The sequence below is a fragment of the Hirundo rustica genome, chromosome 2 (assembly GCF_015227805.2).
Source record: "Hirundo rustica isolate bHirRus1 chromosome 2, bHirRus1.pri.v3, whole genome shotgun sequence".
In the NCBI taxonomy this organism is placed as follows: Eukaryota; Metazoa; Chordata; class Aves; order Passeriformes; family Hirundinidae; genus Hirundo; species Hirundo rustica.
Window position 1 is genome coordinate 35,300,369 of NC_053451.1, and position 21,152 is coordinate 35,321,520.

At 46.9% G+C, this 21,152-nt stretch overlaps 1 protein-coding gene across 1 annotated transcript in view; it reads right to left on the minus strand.

Moving 5' to 3' along the window:
- Positions 1-1,213: 1,213 nt before the first annotated feature.
- Positions 1,214-21,152, minus strand: part of ME3 (malic enzyme 3) — a 117,276-nt gene continuing 97,337 nt past the window's right edge. The window contains exons 7-14 of the mRNA XM_040055729.1: positions 18,015-18,124; positions 6,922-7,019; positions 5,602-5,715; positions 4,838-4,943; positions 4,121-4,263; positions 2,837-3,010; positions 2,306-2,404; positions 1,214-1,488 (exon numbers count right to left, since the gene is read on the minus strand). Coding sequence (XP_039911663.1) covers positions 1,327-1,488; positions 2,306-2,404; positions 2,837-3,010; positions 4,121-4,263; positions 4,838-4,943; positions 5,602-5,715; positions 6,922-7,019; positions 18,015-18,124 — 1,006 coding nt within the window. The 3' untranslated portion in view covers positions 1,214-1,326. The remainder of the gene's footprint in view (positions 1,489-2,305; positions 2,405-2,836; positions 3,011-4,120; positions 4,264-4,837; positions 4,944-5,601; positions 5,716-6,921; positions 7,020-18,014; positions 18,125-21,152) is intronic.

Below are 21,152 nucleotides of genomic sequence, written 5' to 3' on the forward strand. Positions count from 1 at the left end.
ACAGCAGCTAAAAGTCCCACACTATTCAAACCTGAGATTTTCCTACACCAATTTAGTCTCTTTTATGAGTTTATGTTCCTTGTAGAGCAGATGCACAGCAACTCCAACTCCAGTTGGAAGTATTCTCTCTGCGGGAGACTTTTCTTGTACAAGACTGGACAAGAAAAGAACGCTCACTGCCGCCGGACCTTCTCCGCCGGGGAAAAGCTGTGCATAGAAGTCCTCTGCAGCCCTCAAGTGGTTCCTTTGGAATCCTGCACGGTGGGAACACGTGGCCGCGGGCTCTGGCTAGGAATTCGCAGGGCAGGCATTGCCTTGCCCCCATAGAAGGCTCCCACCCAACTTGCTGTGCTGCCCCGAGCCCCACCCTCCCTTCAGCCCCACCAGCACAGGGGATGTGTGGAAGAGTTGCCAGCAATCCCTCTGTCCTTTCCCAGTTACGGTCAGGAGCACCCGTGCTGCTGGGACAATGTTCGGTGAGGTGTGACAATGTCTCAGGGCTGGGGGAGGCCTCCCTGGAACTCTGTGACACAGAGAGAATCCCAGGGGAGCCCTTGGCTGGTGGCAGCGCTCCCTTAGCGGCGTCCATCAGGAGCTGCACCAACGTGATGGCTGTGTGTGGTTTTGGGGGTGTCCTGGTCTCTGGCTTGGCTGTCCCCTACACGTCCCTTCACTCTTGTTCTCTTGAAGGGCACCTGAATTGAGGAGCGGCAGGGGTCTTTTGTCCCCACGGGCTTGAGGGAGGTTTTGGGGTGTGTTTCCATGGGGCGTGGCAGATGACAGTGCCAGGCTGTGTGACCCATGCACCAGTCTGGGTTGGCTGAGACTCCCCAACATCAGGGACTTCAGAAGCAGATAGGAGTAGTGCTTCCCAAGTGTGCAGCTCTCCCAGGGCAATGCACACACTTCCCATTACATCCAGAGAGCCACAGGCAAAGCGTGGCTGTGACTTGCGAGGGATGGCCACGTGGATTTGAGTTTTCTGTGGATACTCCTGGTAGCAATGGGATTCTCTGCTTCTGAGGTGCCCAGGTAGCTTATCCCAAGGCAGCTGAGAGCAGGCAGTATGTCAAGCAATCAGCAGTGCTGACTGGCTGGGATGGGCTGCAGCCAGTATGTCTCTCTCCTCAGAGTACCCACTGTCCACCCTGGACTCCATTTTCTTCCCTACTGACATGCTTCCCCAGACAAAAATCAGTGGCAAGTAAAAAACTACTTGGACTCATTTACTTTTATCGTTCTGCAAGCCTGGAGGTGCATTGTATCAGCAATGACATGGACCACAGGAACTGATAGCAAAACTGAGAGAACAGTTCTCACAAAACATTACACATTTTGTGTTTGCATGGCTGCGGGGGGCCACCTGTAATCATCAAAAACAAATGAATCGTAGTCAGAGCTGTACATGCGCTGTTTCACAAAGGTCTCCTTGTCTGCTGGCTCGGGGTACCAAGAAGCGAGGCCACGCTTATAGGCCCAGTCAACAATCTGCCAAAAAAAAAAAAGATAAGCAAAATGAGCTGCTGAAACAATGCTGGCACGTCACAAAGTTGAAACCAACTGCAGTTCGGCCCTGCCTGTGTTTTCCCTCTCTCCTCCTCTCAGAATTGTGCAGTTTTTTGCCTTTTCCTCTTTGCGCGTCAGCTGCACTTCACCCTCAGCCGGGTGAGGGAATGCAAGCTGCCTGCAAGCAGTGGCTGGTAAGAAATGCACGCCCCTGCCCCAGCAGAAGGGTTGGGGTGTGCGGGTGGAGAAGGAGAGCAGCCCTTTGGCCAGCTCTGCTCACACCCGTAAGCTCCTCGGCTACGCTCTGCATCCATCAGTAGCTCTGAGCAAGGAGATTCTCAGCGGGTGTCTCTGAATCACACATCTGATGTGTACAGGGCGCCAAACACATAGTTAGATGAGTCCCGATCTGGAACGGTATTTATGTAATTAGATCCCTACTAAATACAGGAGGAAAAGGCTGTAAAATAGCAATTTGGAACCTAAAATCTTTTGGCAACTTGAGTCGCGTTTGAATTTGACTCTAAACCTTATTTTTTGAAGTGCTGAAGACTCACAGCTTCAAGCAATAAAGCAGAGCTCTGTGGGCTGTGAGGTGCCCAGAATCAGAATGTATTTTTCCCATCTGGGTTTCAGTGATGGAAGAAATCAAAGCAGTGATTATGGCCAGAAAAACTCCTGAGAATGATTGCTTTAGACTTTACAATAAATGGAATTAGAAAAACACAAACCAAAAATGATTCCAGGGCAATTTCTGCCCTCCCTACCATGAAAAGTGGAAATAAGAACAAATACTCACTTTCACAGCAATTCTGAGAGACACTTCTCTGATGCTGTCCAAGGGGGGATAGAGTCTTCCTTCTGCAAGATTCTGCTCTGTCACCTCAGCAGCAATAGTCTGGAAAGAAGAGGATGGTAGTTTTTAGGGACGGTCTCAAGCACATAGCACATTCCCTCACATTACATGGTATGTGGCTGAAACCTCAGCAGCACTGGGGCTGGGACAAGTCCTGAGTGGGAACTGGTGACCTGTTCAAACACACGTGTGTACACATTTCATCACAGACTTCAGACTGGAGCCAGAGTGGGGAAGTGCTGTGTTAGGGCAGCAGGTGTGGAGAAGGAGAACCCTGTTGAGGCTCCTGCACCTCTGTAGGTGTAATGGAAGCATGAGCTTTCCCTGAGCCAGCAGAAGGCTGCAGCCTTTTGCTGAGGCTGAGCCATTCCCCTCCACGCATTGTCCTGGGACAGTTTCTTTAAAACACCTGAAGCAGACACATGTGCCTCTTATCATATTTTTTACAATATCAGTTAAATGTCAGTTGGAAACCTCTGCTGTGATGAGGAAGATTTCATCAGAGATGTGCCGGATCCCGCAGGCAGTGACTCCCAGTGCCACTCCTGGGAAGACGTAAGCGTTGTTTCCTTGGCCAGGGAAGAAGGTCTGTCCATTGGGCAGGGTTACCTTTGGGAATGGACTCCCACTTGCAAATATTCCCCGGCCCTGATCAAAGAGAAAGAAAAAAGCATTCCAGTTCGGAAGAGAAGTCTTACATTTCTGCCACTCATCATGACCTGTGCTTAGGGGACTCTGGTGACAAAATTGCCAAACCTCAGTCAGCAGAGGCATCTCTATCAGAACCAGCTCCAGCTGACACTTTGGGAGGACCCACCCCCCCAGAGCCAAGGTCAGGGCCATGGAAAGGGCCACCAGGCACTGAGACTGTGTTTGTACTGCAAGTGCTCTCATCTTGCTGAGGAGTCTTTCTGCCTTTCTACCTGGGGTATGAAGGGAGACTCATGTGGGATAAAGGCTGTGTGATTGCTCTGGCCAAAGGCAGGTGGTGGGGAAGGCAAAGGAAAGAGTGAGACAAGGGCTCTTCTCTCAGGCCAAGTCAATCCACATGACTGTAATTCTTCAGTGACATTGGGTCTAAGTTGGGTGATGAAACAGTTATGCAAACAACTATGTTGGCATAACACAGGGGACAGAAACTCTAGAGGATGGGCCATCTCACACAGCTGTGAGTGAATGAGGCAAGCACGTTCTTTAGAGGATCACAAAGTAATTCGGCTGGTAGGGACCCAAATTCTTGCTCACAGCAAGGTCAGCTATGAAATCAGACCGGGTTGCTCAGGGCTTTACCCGGTACAAGGACAGAGACCGCATGAACAAACTTGGCCCCAGCCTTGCTCCACCTCTCGACCCTCCTCACAGCATGGAAGTTTTTCTTTAGCACTGGCTTGAACGTCTCTTATTTCAGTTTATGAAGGCTGTCACTCATTTGCCAGCATGCCCTGCTGCGGTGTCCTGGGCAGGGATATAGCCCCATGCTCCGTGTCACAGCCCCATGCTCTGTGTCATGGAGCCCCACGCTCCGTGTCACGGCCCTACACTCTGTGTCACGGCCCCATGCTCCATGTCATGGAGACCCATGCTCCATGTCACGGCCCCACGCTCCGTGTCACGGCCCCACGCTCCGTGTCACGGCCCCACGCTCCATGTCACGGCCCCACGCTCCGTGTCACGGCCCCACGCTCCGTGTCACGGCCCCACGCTCCATGTCACGGCCCCACGCTCCATGTCACGGCCCCACGCTCCGTGTGCCGGTACCTGCGTCAGGCGGTAGCACTGCTCCGCTGTGCACTCGGCTTTGCTCGTGGGGTTGCTCAGGGCGAACACGATGGGCCTCTCGTTGAAGGCTGCCATGTCCTTCAGCAGCTTCTCAGTGAAAGCGCCGGCAACGGCCGCCACACCTGGAACAGCAACAGCAGGGTGAGGCGCTGCTTTCCCACTGCCCGACCCCGGCGCATGGGGGTGGTCCCTCTGGCATTGGTAAATGAGCTGTGGGAGGGAACCAGCTCCATCTCTGGAGATGCAGGTGGCAATGTTACTTTCTCATAGGGCAGTGAGATTAAAAGCCTGTCTCAAAATAAAGCCCTCTGCTCCTCCAGGCAGAGTGGGCACCGGTGTTTTGGCCAGCCTGACTGCAGCACTCTGACTCCCAAAGACCTTCCTGAGGTGCCTCTTGTCATCCTCGTCCTGCCCAGTCTGACGGGGCCAAGTTTTTTGCTTGAGAGCCCCAGATCCGGCTTTCCCCAACACCTCCCTCTACAGCTCTGTCTGAAAGAACTCCTACAGCTCCAAAAGTGACAAAGCCTGTGCCCCATAGTTAATGCAAAAGGATATGGAGAACTCAACCGACAAAATGGGGGCGAAAAAAAGCTCCTTTTGTTTTGACTAGGAGGACAAAAGGAGGCTCTGGAAGAAAGACAGAAACTCTCCTAAGAATTGAATTGACATGAAAAGGTGATACTAAGTGAACTCCACCTATAACTGCTGTAGGCTTCACTTTCTGCACAACCTCTTCCAGTGTGTTCACACTGGGGTGGTCCTGGGCAAACATTTCTTTCTCGTGGTTCAGGTGGCTCCTGCCCTGTGAGGAAAAAGCAGTCAGACTTTGGTCTGTTGGCAAAAGGTGAACATATAACACACTAACTCATCCTCAGCTCATTTCATCTCTCAGCCCTCTACCTAAAGCAGATTCCACATAGCAGGACCTCAGCATCAGCCGGTCAGGCATCGGGTGGTTGGTGTAATGTCACACTGGGCTGGCCTCTGCTCCTCCCCCCACACCGAAGTACACAGATTGTGTGGAGGAAGGACCTGGCTGCCATTCACTTGTACCTACAGCACAGGTCTCCTCCAGTCTGAGCAGGGACAAGGGCAGAGGCTCTGGAGACACAGGGAGTGCAGAACAGAGCTGGGCCAGGCTGGGTCACCGAGCAGGGCACAGTTTTTACACCCCATACAATGTGCAAGACTTCCAGCACTGCTTGAGGCCATGGCCAGGGGAGTATCCTTCCACTTTAGAGGCCCAGCCCGAAGCGTTGCCTTTAGGGCAGCCAGTGCTGCTGGCACACTTGTCAACATGAGATCTAGTCCTCTGAAAGCATGAGCAGCAATGCTGACACCAATAAAACTGCAGCCTTTACTTCATGGCCAAGCAGGGGTCCAAGGTATCTGCCTGCTCTGGCCTCTCTAGCTGGCAATGGATGGCAGTGAGTGGAGCTCAGCTCTGGAGACAAATTCACCTTCACAATCAGTCCCTTGGAGTCCACCATCCAAATTTTTTTAACGGCATCCTCTCGTGAAACACCTTCCTTTTCCATGGCCATGAGGATGAGATGAGCTATGCCCATTGCAGCCTGGAACACAGTATATAAACACTTCATTGGGATATCATTATCTTTTGGGGGAAGATTTTAAATGAGAGGTGGGTGGGTCACCCCCCAGCACTGCACACAGCAGGGAGACTTTCTGCTCCAGGGTTGAACAGTGCCAAGGCATGGGGCTGATTTTAGCATTGCAGGTGCTGCCATAAATAAAACCCCTCCCAGTCATTCAGCAGAGCAGCTTGCAGGTGAGGCTGAAGAAGCAGAGGTGGTACCTTGACAAGCAGGGGCTGTCTCCATAACTTAAACCAGCTGCTGCAGGGGAGGAAAAGAGGCAGAGACTTAAAAAATGCTGGTGGCAATGCCAGTACACAGGAACTCAAAAGCCAAGTGGGACTGCTGCATCTGAAATAGGCCATGAGGAAAGTCTTCTCCCATCCCTGCCTGGGAAAGCAGCCATGGACATGCTGTGTGTTTGTGGTCCTACAGCCATGCCTGGCCCTCCTGCTCAGATGGGGACTAACAAGGCAGGAGGGGCTCTGTGCCACAGAGATGGTGACCAGCACAGACATGTCTGCCAGCAAGGGTGGAGAGAGAGAGCAAGAGAGAGAGAGAGAGCAATCTTTGTCTCAGTGAGGGATAGAAAAATAGTAACAGACCTTCCCAAAGTCTCACAGGTGGGTGAGAGCTCAGACAGGTCCTGGACCAACACCTTTAGTCCATGGACCAGGCTTTGGAGGCTGCTTCTTCTTCCTCTCTCTTTGAGCAAGGCGCCATACAGGCGACCTGGCTTCTGCCATGGAGCACTATGACTGACTCCAGATAAAAAGGCTGTGTTCTTACAGTTCTTTGAGTCTGAGTCCTTTGGACTCTGCTGCTAAAAAGCTCTGGTTTACCTAGACATCAACCCTGAGAACTCAAACCAGCCTCCTTAATATTCCTGCCTCATGAGGGACTTCCCTGAAGGTACTTAAACCCCACTGACACATGGGCAGCCTCATAGTATCCACAGAGTATCTCCAGGACTCATGGGCCAATAAATCACTTAAAGACTGTTTGTTAACTTCCACACAGCAGCAAGATCCACCTGTAGGGCTCAGTCCTGCCCAGTGACAAGGAACCTGCTTCTATGCTTCAGCCTCGTGAACCCAAGCCTTGCAGGAAGTTTCATAGTTGACTTTTCTCTCTCTGAAATTGAGGATGAAGCATATTGCAGTACAAGCTCAGGAACATTCCTACCTCTCCAGCTCCCTGGAAAACAAACTTCTGGTCAGAGAGCTTGTTCTTTGTGATCCTTAAGGCTGCCAAGAGGCCAGCGACTGCAACAGATGCTGTGCCTGGAAGAGAGAAACACCATGAGATGGACATCCTGGCAAATGCATTGTCTGCCCTGCAGATGTACTGTCAGAAAGCTTGTGGTGGGAATCATTCTCTTAGATTCTGTTACTGAAGGATCAGAGTGCTTTCCCTATGCTGAAATATTAACATTCAAATTCTCCTGCAAGGCTGGAGAACACAAATTTTCCTCCAGGTAGAGTCAAAGGGACACCAAATCCTAGAATGCCAGAAGAAGTTAACATCTAACTTGCAAGGGTTTAAGATGCACCTGACTCCTCTAAGGTCACATAAGACCACTTTAGCAGAGCAGTGGTTTCAACTTGGGTTCCCTTGTCAAAAAATCCTCAGTGATCATGGAATTACTGTCCTCTTCTCCTATTTACCTTCACAGCCCAGCATCACCGTTTTTTTTACTCCTCAAGCACCCTGATACCCTGACTCACAGCCATCACATCCTGCGGCTAAACATGAAGGAGTCATTGAGAACAGGACTTGGTCCCAGCTTGGTGAGAAACAATGCAGTAAATGGAGCGGTCCTGCTGTTACAGCCACTGTGATATCTGCAGCTTTCCATGCATTAAGGGGGAGCAAATGTCCAGACTGAATAACCTGCCTTTACCCCACAGAACTCACACATAAATCACATACAACATTCATCTAATGTCCTGTCCCAGGTGAAGGAATATGGTGGAAATACATCAAGTAAGGCACAAGCTAATGAGGTCTCAGCTCACCTGGGCAAGCTGGATGCAAGCATTAAAGGGGACCTGGGAGGGAAGGAAGAAGTTTGATCCCAGAATAGGTAAAGTTGGAAAGGACCCGTAAGGATCATAAAGTTGATTAGTTTTACTCCTTAGCATTTGAAAGAATATCAGTTTGGAGATGCTCTTGTTTTGATCTGTTCCCACCTCTGGTGCTGGTCTCTACAATCTCATCTTTAGAAGCCTTGTGAGAAATCAGGGAGACCACAAGTAATGAGTCTTGTGGGGGTGGTCATGGCTGGGGTAGGCAATGAGCACTTTTAGGCTAATGTGCCTGATTTCACCAAATTTCCAGCATTTCCTATTTTGTTGCCCATGTAATCAGCCAGTGGTTCAGGATTTCAAGTAGCCAGTGCTTCACTGAGATTCCTTGCAGGGTCCTTAGGGTCCAGGGTGCTGCAAGGCATCAGGAACAGCCTGGCTGAGAAACAGCAGCTCCTGAGCAGACATGACCACGAGTAGTGACACCACCAGATGGAGCTGCCTCATCTCTGAAGGACCCAGAAAACAAATTCAGCTTTACCCGCCCCTTTTCTTTAGTGCAAAAGCCACAGACAAACCAGGGATCTGCTGGTATATCACTGGGGAATGATTTACACTCTTATCCTTTCCCAGCAAGCAAAAATCTAGTGGAAGCACAAGTACTCTGCCAAAGAAGTAATTTTATTGACATAACTTATCTTGTTGAGGGAACCTATATAAACTACTCTGACAAAGAAAATCTTTATAGGCCAGACCAGAAGTATTTGTCAGTACAATGTGAAACATTTTGTGATTTTAACTAAGATGAATTTATTTCTCCAAAAGCTAATAACTAGCCTCTCTTAAGAGCGATTCTGGTTTAGCAGAGGTGACAGCAGCCACCCTCCTGCAGCAGACGTGGTGTCCACACTGGCGCACTGCTACAGAATGGCAGCATCACTTCATAGAACCATGGTTTGGGTTGGAAGGGACTTCAAAGACCATCCAGTTCCAACTCCCCTGGCACGAGCAGGGACATCTTCCACGAGATCAGGTTGTTCCAAACCCCATCCAACCTGTCCTTGAACACTTCCAGGGATGAGGCACCCATGGCTTCATGAGGGCACTCACTGCAAGCATTCATGCCTTAAGCACACACAGACTAGACTGATGGTTGATAGCTTTGTAAGCTTCCTTCTTGCAATGAATCCCTTGAGATACTCGCTTCAGCACCAAGGATGAATTCCCTTCATCAGTTCAGAAAAGTTTTTACCGTTACATTTCCAGACCCAGCCCATGTGAGTTCACTCAGTTCAAAAGCGAGTTGATGGGGAGAGAACCAGCCACTGAGCACCTTGTTGCTCCAGTATGAACATGTCCCACAACCGAAGGAAGTGTACAAAGGATTTCCTCTTGCTCCTCCTGCACTAAATCTCTGCCTTTTAATGCTCTCTTTAAAACAGTGTACTTGCCTGGTGAAATTCCACTGGACTAGGAAAATTACAGAGGAAAATAATGAACATCCAAGAAATTCAAAATTGCCTAGTTTTTAGATTTTTGTGTTTTATGGGTGTCATATAACCAGACCATGCTCATTCTCTGTGTTATGGTGAGTCTATAATCAGCAGGAGTGCTTGGCGTGCTGCCGTGACAGATGCTGAGGATGGGACTCCTCCAAACAAATGTGTATGTTCCTGCTCATGCTCACGCTAAAGCAGCCACCCGAACTGGGTGAAATGAAATGCACCCTAGAAGAGTCACTACACCACATGTTTTTAGAGAGATCAGGTAACTGGAATACATGTAGACACTTCTGTTGCAGACATCTAATCTGTGCAGGAGGAGATTTCACCCTGTAAGTCTGAACTGTAAAGAAATGGGAAGACACCAGGGTCCCCCAGTTGTCAGCAATGCCAAACTCGTGACATGCAGTAGAGCATGAACATCTATGTGTACACTCATACGTGCTCACACACTATCTCCAAGGCCTACTTTGCACAGAAATAAATCCCCAAACCCCTGTGTGGGTAGGAGTGGGGAACTGATCAAAGTTGAAAAAACAGAAGTGAAACCATTACAGTGTGATGGTGTAAGTGTCAGGTCACAGCATTAGCAATGATAGATGCCTGGAAAATATTGAAAAGACTGAGATGTAACTGGAGAAATATCTTGTTTCTCTTGGTCCTGACCCAGGCAAAGCTGCTTCATACTCTGTGACTGTCAAGAAGTCTGATGGGACAAATGCTGGTATTTGCAAACCCATTTAAGTGGGAAATGCTTTTGAGAGATTCAACACAGGGAGGTATTTGAGGTACTTTTTAAAGGTGTCACTAGGAGGAATTTGACAAGTGGTGTGTATGGAAAGAACGGGGCCATGGACACAGACTGCAGAGCAGAGACCTGTGGGACTGGGTGTGCCATTACTCATCCCCTGCACTTGTACTGCAGCTTTGACTAACAGCAGGGTTCTGTTCAGCTCTGCCACTCCTAATCCTCCTCTCTCGTTCCAATGTGTTTCTAATCCCTCCACGTCTCCCAAATTGCATCTCACCCCCATTACTGAAGTAATAAAGTTACTGTACCTTGGCCTCAGCTCAATTATTTTTCTTTGATAATTACAATTTTTGAGCACGGCACAACAGAGTAACTCTGTGGACAAGAGTTCACAGCTGGTTCATGTAAAGAATTGGCTAATCATTGTGCTTCAGTTCTAAAAGAATCACAAAGTCAGACCGGGGCGGGGAACTCCTCACCATGGCAAGAAAAAGCCAACCATCCTTCAACACGTTGGTCTATCTGTTTTCCAAAGAGAATGAGAGCTGCTATTGTGGATAACTGCTTCCCTAAGTAATTAGCAAGAGCCAGCTTGGCTGCTCTGTATCTGAGGTGAGATACGAAGGAGTACAGGGAGAAGAAAGGAACGTGCTTGCAAACCATCCTGTCTATCCAAGACTTAAAGTGAGTGCTAAACGTGGTATCACAAAATAGCAAGCAGACCTCGGGACCTCTCTGGCAAGTCCACAGCAACAGAACCAGTACGAAAACGAGGCATTCAGAACTCAGGCACACTCAGGAACATGGCCATCTCTGCAGAATTCAATTTCTGACACTCAGGCACATTCAGAACATTGTAAAACATTAAGGAAAACCCTGTGGGGTTGATGTCCCACTTGCAATACTGCAAGTGAGAACAAGCCCCAGTAGATGTCAGTGGAGGTACACTGGAGCATAACCTGAGGAAAGGATCTGCTCCACAGCCTCGCAGGGGAAAGGCTGCTGCAGAGAGGCTCCCATTCCCGGGGACCTGACCCTTCCTCGGGGTGGGGAGAGCAGGCAGAAGGGAGAGCAGCTCTGCACATGGAGTTCCAGGAAGCACTGCACCAGTCACCGGGGAAAGCGCTGCCCAGTGCCGAGATCAAGGCTGTGCTGTGGGTGCCAGCAGCCAGTGGCTGAACAGGGAACACGGGGGAAAACATGGACCAGGGGGGTGCTCGGGGGCAGGAGTCCTCTCCTGCTGGTGGCTGGCACTGCCCAGTCACCTGTCCTGGAGGGCTGACTGAGCTGAGCTGAGCATCACCACCATGCTGAATCCTTCCAATAGCAGCAATGGGAACGTGCAGCCACACCACTGCCTGTTCCTTCACACAACACCTGTGAGAGTGATTCCCACTTCTCCACAGTACATTGGTGGAAAAGATGACCAAATTCAGCCCGATCTTGTATTTTTTGCTCTTGACCTGCCTGCTTAGACTTTGCCCTGTCAAAACCATGCCAATATGAGGGCCCGGGGAACAGCAAACTCTAGTTTAACAGCTCCAGCAAAGGGCAGCCAAAGAAATATATCTAGATTTATGGATGAGGAGGAAGCCTAGGGCTTTTCCAAATTCTGGTTTACATTAACTCCCTGCAGCAGTTCCGCCCATTACTGGAAAGCAGAGTGGAGCTTGTCCAGATCCACTCCAAATGCATACTCAAAAGTCAAACACAACAAAGCTGAAGCAAAAAGCTGCCAAAGTGTTTGCAGCTCAAGGTCTCCCCCTCCATGGCTGTGGGCTAGTGTTACCCTTCCCCCAGAGGGCCTCTGTAAGACATTAAGAAAATAAACTTAGAAATGGTGCAGAGTTAGTCAACGAGAAGAGCAGTAAAATGCAAAGCCCTGATGCGCAGAGATGGAACTTGCTCTCTTCAGGGTGACCCAGAATTGATGGTAGCACAGAGAAGAGCTGCCTGACAAAGGAGAAGCCTAATGAGGCCATCTCTAGGTTCTTGCTTTTAATCTTTCCACCAGCAGTGGCCTCCCTCCTGCCCGTGTGGTGCCAGCCTGCACCCGCTGTGCCAGCGCAGGCTGAGCCCCGTCGTGCACCCACACGGGCAGCGGCTGCCGGGCAGCTGCCAGCACTCTGCAAGAAAGCATCCCCAGCACAGCACTGGGCACTCTGTGCATGCTGCTGCATACCAACAAGCTAATCCAGGTCAGAGCACAGCCCTTTCTTCTCTTCATTTTGTCTCCTAAGCCTGGACTTAAAAGATCACAGACAGCTTAACTCAGAGGTGACCTGTGCTGTTCTTCACCGCAGAGGAGGAGGCGGCAGCGGCATCCAGTGAATGAGAGAAACAGCAAATGAGAAAAGCAGGAAAGGAAAGGGAAACAAATGTCACAAGTCCCAAAAGCGACAGAAGATATGGGCCTGATTGTTAGAGTGCTGCACTGATAAAGCCAAGAAAATGAGGCAAATTTACAGCCTGGAGTCCTGTTCTGAACTGTTCTGACCTGGCTTGGGTAGCAGTCAGTGTGTGGATTCAAGACAAACCCAGGAGATGGCCCTCACATCGTTAAGGCAGCAGCACCAAGGGGAAATGCAGCAGCCTCTTCTGCTGAGGAGCACAGCAGGTCCAGAGGGACTGTTAATAGTGAACCTCTACAGGACTGAGAGCACCTCCACATCTGTCTCCAGGCTGGGTAAATCCCCAGGGAAAGCGTGCTGCTCAGGAGCTGCCTGGCAAGACATTGCCTTCATTGCTGCATAGTGCGGCACCGTCCCGCACTCCCTTCCTATTGTGCTTCCCCCTCCTTAGCTTCCTGTGATAATTATCCACGCATTTGCCACACCAGCTGAAACAACAAAGTAAGATACTGTGCCATTTTAATCCACTGAAATGAGTTACTGCTGAGCCAAGAAGTCTCACTTTGCCTGCTTCCCACAGCACATGGAAACGTGCCTGTGAAACAGGCCTCGTCTGCACATGATTGATTTCCAACTCGCCCAAGTGTTTGAAGCTGCTCAGGTTTGTGGCACTGGAGTCAGTTTGTTCCCAGCCTCAGCTGAGATCTGGAGCGCTGTTGCTCCAGGCCAGGCACTGCTTCCTGAAGTGTCTTGGGAAGTGTATGGAAAGGTTATCTGCTAGGATAATGAGAAAAGGTGGTTGGTGGGTCAAGAGATATTTTGAGCATCATCAGCAGTCACACATCCTATAACCAAGGGGAATCATTGCTCTAATGACTTGGAAAGGACTCAGAGGTGTTCTGTGAAAGGGGGGACCCTGAACATTGCCCGCAGCCTACTTTAAATAGCAGGTTTTGTACTTTTGTGCACTGTTCTCTTTGCCCCTGCCTGTATGCGCGAAAAACTTTTGAATGACGCGATCCAACACAATTCATTAAATAACACATTAAATATTTCTTCATTTTTTCTGCAATTCTGACTAAACTTGCAGAACTACTTCTGCTGTTCAGTACTGAGTAAACATCTCAGGAGGCACCTAAGTTGGTCAGGTATGATTGGCCTTGGGAGATCCATATTGTTCTCATTCACTTTCATGTTCCTAGATGCACTTCCAGAAGACTTACTTTGTAATCCCCAGACACTGTGGTTAGGCTAGCTGGGCTAAAATTCCCTGGATCTTGTTTTTTGCCTTTCTTGAAGATAGGTGTGACATTTGTGTTTTTTCCAGGAATTAGGAATCTCGTCAGTTACCATAACCTTTCAAAGAGTGACTCTGTAATGCTGTTGGTCATATACCCCAGATGAACCCTTAGACACATCTCGTCAGGTCTGATAGACTTTGTCTCTTGAACAATCCCTGCTGAATAGGCAGAAGTCAATGGAGATGCTGTAATTTTGCAGGCCTAAAGTTCCCATCATGGGTGCAGAACTCTGGGTGCTTTCCTTGATCTGCATGAGGCCTTTGAAAAATCTCACAAAACATCCTTGTAGGTAAATTGGAGAGGTACAGACTGAACAAGTGGGTGAAAAAGTGGCTGGGCTGGTAGGCTCAAAGGTTTGTGGTCAGCAGTACGAAGAGGCCAAAACTACTTAAGTTCTCATAACAATCTGGATTACAAAACAGAGTGCAATTCCATCAGGTCTGTGGATGATTACAAATTGGGGATAGTGATTGATACAGTGGTGGTATGACAGCTGTTCACAGGGAATTCAGCAGGCTGGAGAAATGGGCTCAGGGAAACCTCGTCATGGTCAATCAAAGGCAAATGCAAAGTCCTGCAGTTTTGCAGAGGAAAACTTTGGGGTCGTGGTCAACAGCAAGTGAAAGATGAGCCAGCAATAAGCCCTTGTGGCACAGAAGGCCAACAGTCTACTAGATAGACTGTGTCAACAGTAGGTCAGAAAAAGTGATAATTTTTTCTATTTCAGCACTTTTGAGATCATCCCTAGACAAGCATGTCCCATTTGGGGCTTTCAGCACAATGACAAACTGGAGCAAGTCCAGAGGAGGGACACAAATATGACCAGGGCATACAAAAAGAACTGAGGAGCTTGGGTTTGAATGGGCCGAAGAAGACAAAGAGGGCATCTGATTTCTGTTTACAAGTACTGGTTGGAGTGTTTGTAAAGAGGCCAGATTCTTCTCAGAGGTGTACAAAAAGAAAAAAAAAAGAAAGAAAGAAAAAAAAAAAAAAAAAAAAAAAAAAAAAAAAAAAAAAAAAAAGATGAGGGGCAATGAACAATTAGCAAAATTCCAATTAGGGGAAAAATGCGCAAGGAAAATGAGAAAACTTTGGAACAGGTAGCACAAAGATTGTGGATACCCATCCTTGTATATACTCCAAAGTATTTGGCTGAACAAGGCTCTAAGGAACCTGAACTAATATAAAACTTGATCTAAGTTTGAAATAACCCTTTATTTGAGTGAGGGCGAGCTGATGTCCAGAGGTGCCTTCCAAACTAATGTCTTCAATGGTTTTATGTCATTTCTCATATGAAGCAGGAATCCAGAGATGCCTGCTTCAACAATTCACCAGACTTCACAACTTTGCAAGACTTTCAAATTGTCTGCTTTCTGTTTATCACTGTGGACAATTAAGTGGAGCAAAGTTAGAGGAGGAAGAGAAAGAGCAGGAACTAACGCATTCTCGTGTACCTCTAATCTTATGTGCTTCAGAGCCTGCCCTGGTACTTTACTGGGAAAAAGGAAGAAGTGACAATCAATTTTCTCCCTCAGAGCTGTAATTGAAGCTGTTGCCCCTTGCATGAACTCAGACAGAGCTGGGAAAGGACTGATGTCATCACCCCCTTAGAGGAAGGAGAAGCACTCCCTCAATGGGAGCTCCCACACGCAGGCACTGTGAGCCAGCTCCTGCCTAGATCCCAGGCTGGTGGCTTTCAGAATAAGCAATGGGCACTGTGAGCCAGCTCCTGAGAGCTCCCAGGCTGATGGCTTTCAGAATAAGCAATCACCTTGTCCCAGCTGGTGGTGCCTGTGGCAGGCATCCCAGTCAGCATCAGCAGGCTCTGGCTCCTTTTTCCCCTCATCTCATCTGGGTGTGTACGTGTAGGGCCACTGCATCCAGAGTCCCACTAACCAATGGTCAATGAGTTTAAATTAGTATAGTTCAGGCCTGATATAACTTGCACTGCTTGCACCTAAGATGTGTCTTTAATTCAACATAGTTAAAACATTGCCAGCTCAGAAGCCGGAATAATTCAGGCTTCAGAAGGTCTGTTCCTGTCTCGCTTGAGTAAAATTAATCAGGCCTGCTTAAACAAGGCTTTGTATAATTCTCATTAATCATTTAAACACCACTTACGTTGAACTCTAATACTTCTTTAAGTAGGTGAGTCATGAAACATCAGCATGCTAGAAAAGAGAGAGTCTTAGGTAAACCCAAAGAACAGGAGGGTGTAAGTGAGAAAATGCCACTTTCTGTCTTTCCCATATAATCTGAGGATACAGCAGGATATATTAGGGTGGGTAAATCAGACTACTCATCCCAGATTCAACTCTTTCATCTCTAATATGACTCTGAGACAGAGTTAACTGAGTAGATCTGCGTTACTTCAGCATTCCAAAAGTCCTCAAAACTAATTTCTGACTACAACCCAAGCTTGGATTTCCCTTTTCTTTCTGACAGCTCCATAAAAAAGCCCAAACAGGTGCTTGCTTCCTTCAACTCATTGCTTGCTGTGCAAAAGCTCAGTAGGATTTCTTTACTTATCTACTACTGAGAAACCAGTGCCAGCAAAATGCTTTATTTGAGATCATAACCATGTTTTACTACAAAGAGGTAAAATCCTACTCTTTCAAAAGGCAGGACTTGAAAGAATTTTTGGGGCACTTGACATCTCTCATGTACTGTGACATGCATCTAACTGGGGAGAATCAGATAAGGTCCATTTTATGACAATACCGTTTTACAGCATCCTTCTGGATATGGTTTGCTGCTCTGGGGCAGTCATTACCAGGAACTGTTTGAGGCATTCTGCTATGACCTATGGCCAAAAGAAAATTATAAAAAATAGTCTCCTGCTTCCCACTCAGAATCTGCAGTTTAGCTTTAATATTCTCTTTTTCTTCTCTCTATTATCAAATAAACCTTTCCAATTCACCAAGAAACCTTTGCCATTCACTCCAGTTCTGCCAATAAAACCTACATCCAGGCCCCTGATGTGTGATTTGCCACATCACCTGGCCTCCTTTTGACTGCTGAGTCCCCTTCCAGTTTCAGAGGGAGCAACTAATTCAAAAGAAATCTTTACAATATTGGTTTCTTATTATGGCCTTCATCTGCCCATCTTCAGAAAAGTCTAAGTTCTTGGTTCCCCCATTCAATGCTTCAATTCAAAAATGTATCTCCTGGGTTTTCTTTTTCTGTGCTTTTCTTTCCACTGGAAGTTTTTGGGGGTGGCAAGAACACCTATTGAGTCTTTTTGTACAGGAGTATCCATCTGCCCTTCCTTGAAATGCCTTTAGCTTCTCTGCTTCTAAACCCTTTTCATGAAAATGTCTTTGTGCAGGTCCATGCATCCCACTACACCAACCATATTTCCCCAAACCAGGATCTTGCTCCTTGTGTCAGATAGAGAGAAGCTGCTATGCACATTGCCAAATACTGTTAGATAAGCAGCAGACGCAGAAACAGCACTGGAAAATCTGCTCACAAAAGAACCAGCATTGTGTGAAAAATAACACTGATGTTTCTTTCAGTCTCTTTCAAGTACAAGTGAGGGTGAGCCCAACTGAGTGCAAATAATTAAATCAAACATTGGAAATTTCTGCATGTTTCAAGCAGCACTAGACAAAAGAAAAGATGAAGGGACTCAGAGGAGAACTGGCTGTTTGTAGACACTTGGGTAGATCCTGTCCCTGTCAAATGAACAAACCTTCCAAAGGTTTAAAGCAAAGTCAGCATCACACCAGGATGCAGACTGCACCCCTCTGGGCAGTGAGCAATCCTGCTGACTGCTGAGCCTCTCAGGGCCTGCAGACTTGCTTGTTATAGCCCCAGCTTTGCTGCTGTCACTTCTCTTTGACGCTGGAAGAGTTATGTTAACCATGCTAGGGGAGTAATCTGTTCTCAGATTACTGCAGAGTTAGCATCCACAGAGAGGAAAGAAGCTTTACCTTTATTTTTGTGCATGTAGTAAAGAGTATAACAATAGAGGGGAAAATGCCAGCATCAGCTAATGACCACCTGGCTCATGGAAACGGAAAGCCTTGCATAGCTGTTAAAACGTCATCATTGTTTTAGCTAAATTACAGAAAATTAATGGAACTCTCCAAGTTACCTGCATAATCTAAAGCATATGATCCATTTTCTCCCTTGAATGTTTCTGCAATGAACTGCTAAATTCCTAAAAACAATGGAGACTCACTTTTCAACTCAGATGGCTGAGCTTTTGTTTATATTTTTAAATGCTACTGTGTAAACTCTAAAATTTGTCAGACTACTGTGTAATAAACCATCTTGTGACATTAACCACCGGTTCTCAGGACAAGGTGAAGGTTAAATTTGATTTTCCTAACAGTACTTACCCTGAATATCATCATTGAATGTACAGTATCTGTTGCGGTATTTATTGAGGAGACGAAAAGCGTTAGCATTGGCAAAATCTTCAAACTGGATTAGACAATTCATGCCATACCTGCAAGTTAAAGGGCAATTTAAAATGGAGAAATGTATTTATACAACACAGGACAAGATATACACCTTCTACCAAGACACTGTAGCTAAAGACTCTAGAGCAGAAATAAAAGTATCATGAGAGAAATGCAGCACAGTAACAGCAAACAGGATCACACCCATCCCAAGGTCCATACACTGAGAAATGTGAAGTCACCAGGGTTAAATTGTATTCATAATTCAAGGGGCTTCTTAGCATGTGTATTTATGTACCTATATGTACGTGCATCTTTGGACTTTTGGTATGAAGAATTTTCAGAGGTGTATTTGCAGAAGAGCTCCTCCAAGCAAAGGAGACAATCTTTGTATTGCAGCTGCCATGCTGCATTACAGCAAATCTGACTGCAAAGGGGTCACCAGTTAAAGGGCCACCACCAGGGGCCCACTTCAATTGTAAGTGGCCAAGAGATGAGAAAAAAAATCTGCTTGTAGGATCCCACGGAGTGACTGTTTCACGGTGGGACTGAATGGCTCATGGTGTGATTTCACAGTCACACTTCTATGCCTTGGAAATGTTTTTCTTCACTGAGTTGTTTAGCAGGAAACAGGCATGCAATGACAGCTAGTGACCTGTAGAGTGAAAAGGCAGGAAATAATTGTAAACTTTCCATAATTTTCCAGTAATTTCCAGCAATTTCAAGAAGTGTGCAGTTTATAAATTGGGTAATATTCAGACTGGTCCATACATATACACATTCAGCAGTTTGTATGACTCTAGGCTGCATTAAAGCTTTGCAAATAAAATCTAAAAGGGCCATAAGCACTCATTTCTCACACATAAATGTGACAGGGCAGTGAGAGAAACTCAGGGAATGAGTAATGCAACTATTAGCAACCTCTGGGCTGCAGGCAGGCAAAGGGGCTCTAAATAGCTGCACTTTGTCAGGTAGCATCACCTGACATATCTTCTATTCAGACTGTCCTCCTTTGCCACTGAAATCTGAGGTAGAACACCCATAGAAACTGATACTGGATAAAACATGCCCTATTTGAGAACTGTGGCTTCTGAAATGAAAAGGTCTTTTCATGGCACTCACAGTGTGGGCAGTCAGGCTCTCCTAGAAGGGCCTTGAATTTTTTATTATTATTATTTTCCACTGCAAGTATATCTGTCAGTAAGGAGACAATGACAAGCACATGCATTGTGCTCCCTTATTTTTCCATCATGGGAATGTCTCGCTTGATAAACCCCCTGGTCTCAAAAAGGGACAAGGGTTGGCTCTCACACTTGCTTCCCATTCTCTATGTTTGCCTTTAGAAAAGGACCACAATGGGGACAGAGTTTGTAGTAGGGCCTGTAGAAACAGGACAAAGGGTAATGGTTTCAAACTAAAAGAGTGTCAATTCAAACTAGATATAAGGAAAATATTTTTTACAGTGAGGGTGGTTGAAGACTGACAGGTTCCCCAGAGAGGTAGAGAATATTACCCCATCCCTGGTAACATTCAGGGTAAGGGTAGACAGGGCTCTGAGCAACCTGGTCTGGTTGAAGATCGGCTTACTAATGGATGTTCCTCTTATTCATCATTTGGATGTGTAAGGAAAACATGGCTAAGAGGGAGATGACACAGCATCCAGAACATCTGCTAGTATCTCGCAGCAAATAATTAGCAAATCTTTATGCAACTTCAGTTGCTATAGAAACTATTTCTCTAACACCAGTCTTATTTATTGCTATCACTGAGGAAGTAACATTTGACTTGCTTAACAAAATCAATGATCTCAGCCAGCATTAATGTACATGTGACTAGCTCTGTGAATGCCTTCCTCACGTCACATTTGTGGTCTGCAGCATGGGACAGTGCACAAGTTACTTCTATTTGCATCTTTGATCCCTTTTTATTAAACAGAGCACAAAAGAAGTATGGTAGCCCATAAACACTTAATTTCTCCTTCTGCCCCTCAGTATGACAGGACAGCACTGCAGTGCAGACTCTTCTCACTGAGGTATTTTTTGAAGATTATTTTCTTTTCCACTGCAGTACATGTACTGAGCTTTTTACAGTATGACCTCCATTTCTGAGCTTATGTGACCCTTTGTATAACATGAAAACTGTTGTTTTCATTCATAAAGACCACAAATTGGTCATGGTAAGACCCGATGACTGGATGCTTGAAATGAAAGTATCAAGTATTTCGGATTCACAGTTAAAGATGGGAATCTCAGATCATGATCTTAGTCCTCAGGGGCTACTCACCTTACTGAAGCTTTGAGAGAAATTTAAAGAACTTGTGCTACCCAAAGTCACGGAAATTAAACACAGCTAGGCAGCTGACTTACTGAAAATCGATCTTACTCGATCTTTTCCCTCTATGTTTTAGTTCTCTCATCAGTGTCATGTCAGGTGTTAGCAATGAAAGCATTCCACTGCTGCATGGATCACCTGTGGCATTTGCCAGGATTGTGGGCCAAATTTTGTCCCCACAAATGAAAAGATGTCTTGGAAATCCACCAGTTAATCTTGCTGCCCTTTTCTAGTGCTACTTTGGTGGCTGTGTGCAGTGCTCCATCTGAGGGTGACCAGAGCAAGCTAAGGATAAACTTAGCAAGGAGTTTGAACAAACCAGCTGCTGGGGCCATGTGCAGTAAGATCTTTGTGATTATCAACACCATGAGTCAGTTCTACTGTCCCTCCCCCACTGCACAGCATCTCAATATTTGTGTAATTCCTTTCATCCCAAAGGAATCCAGAGCGCTCTCCAAAGAATGTTTGGGTAGCACCCAAAAGTAAAATGTAGCCAACTTGGGACTGGAGCACAAAAGTCCTTTAACAGTGCAAAGTCCAGCTGAGGTAAGAAGGTGGAGGTATTGCAAAGGGAAAGGGTGTCCCAAGAACAGCTACACGTACTGGAATCCAGCCCATAAAATGCAGTGCAGAATGGGATTTCTTCCACTACCTTTACATATCTAAAAGCTGGTTGTGTAATGCACAGCTGGACAACTCTGACTGCCCTCTCAGACCATGGAGAGAAAGGCCACGTCCAGCAGC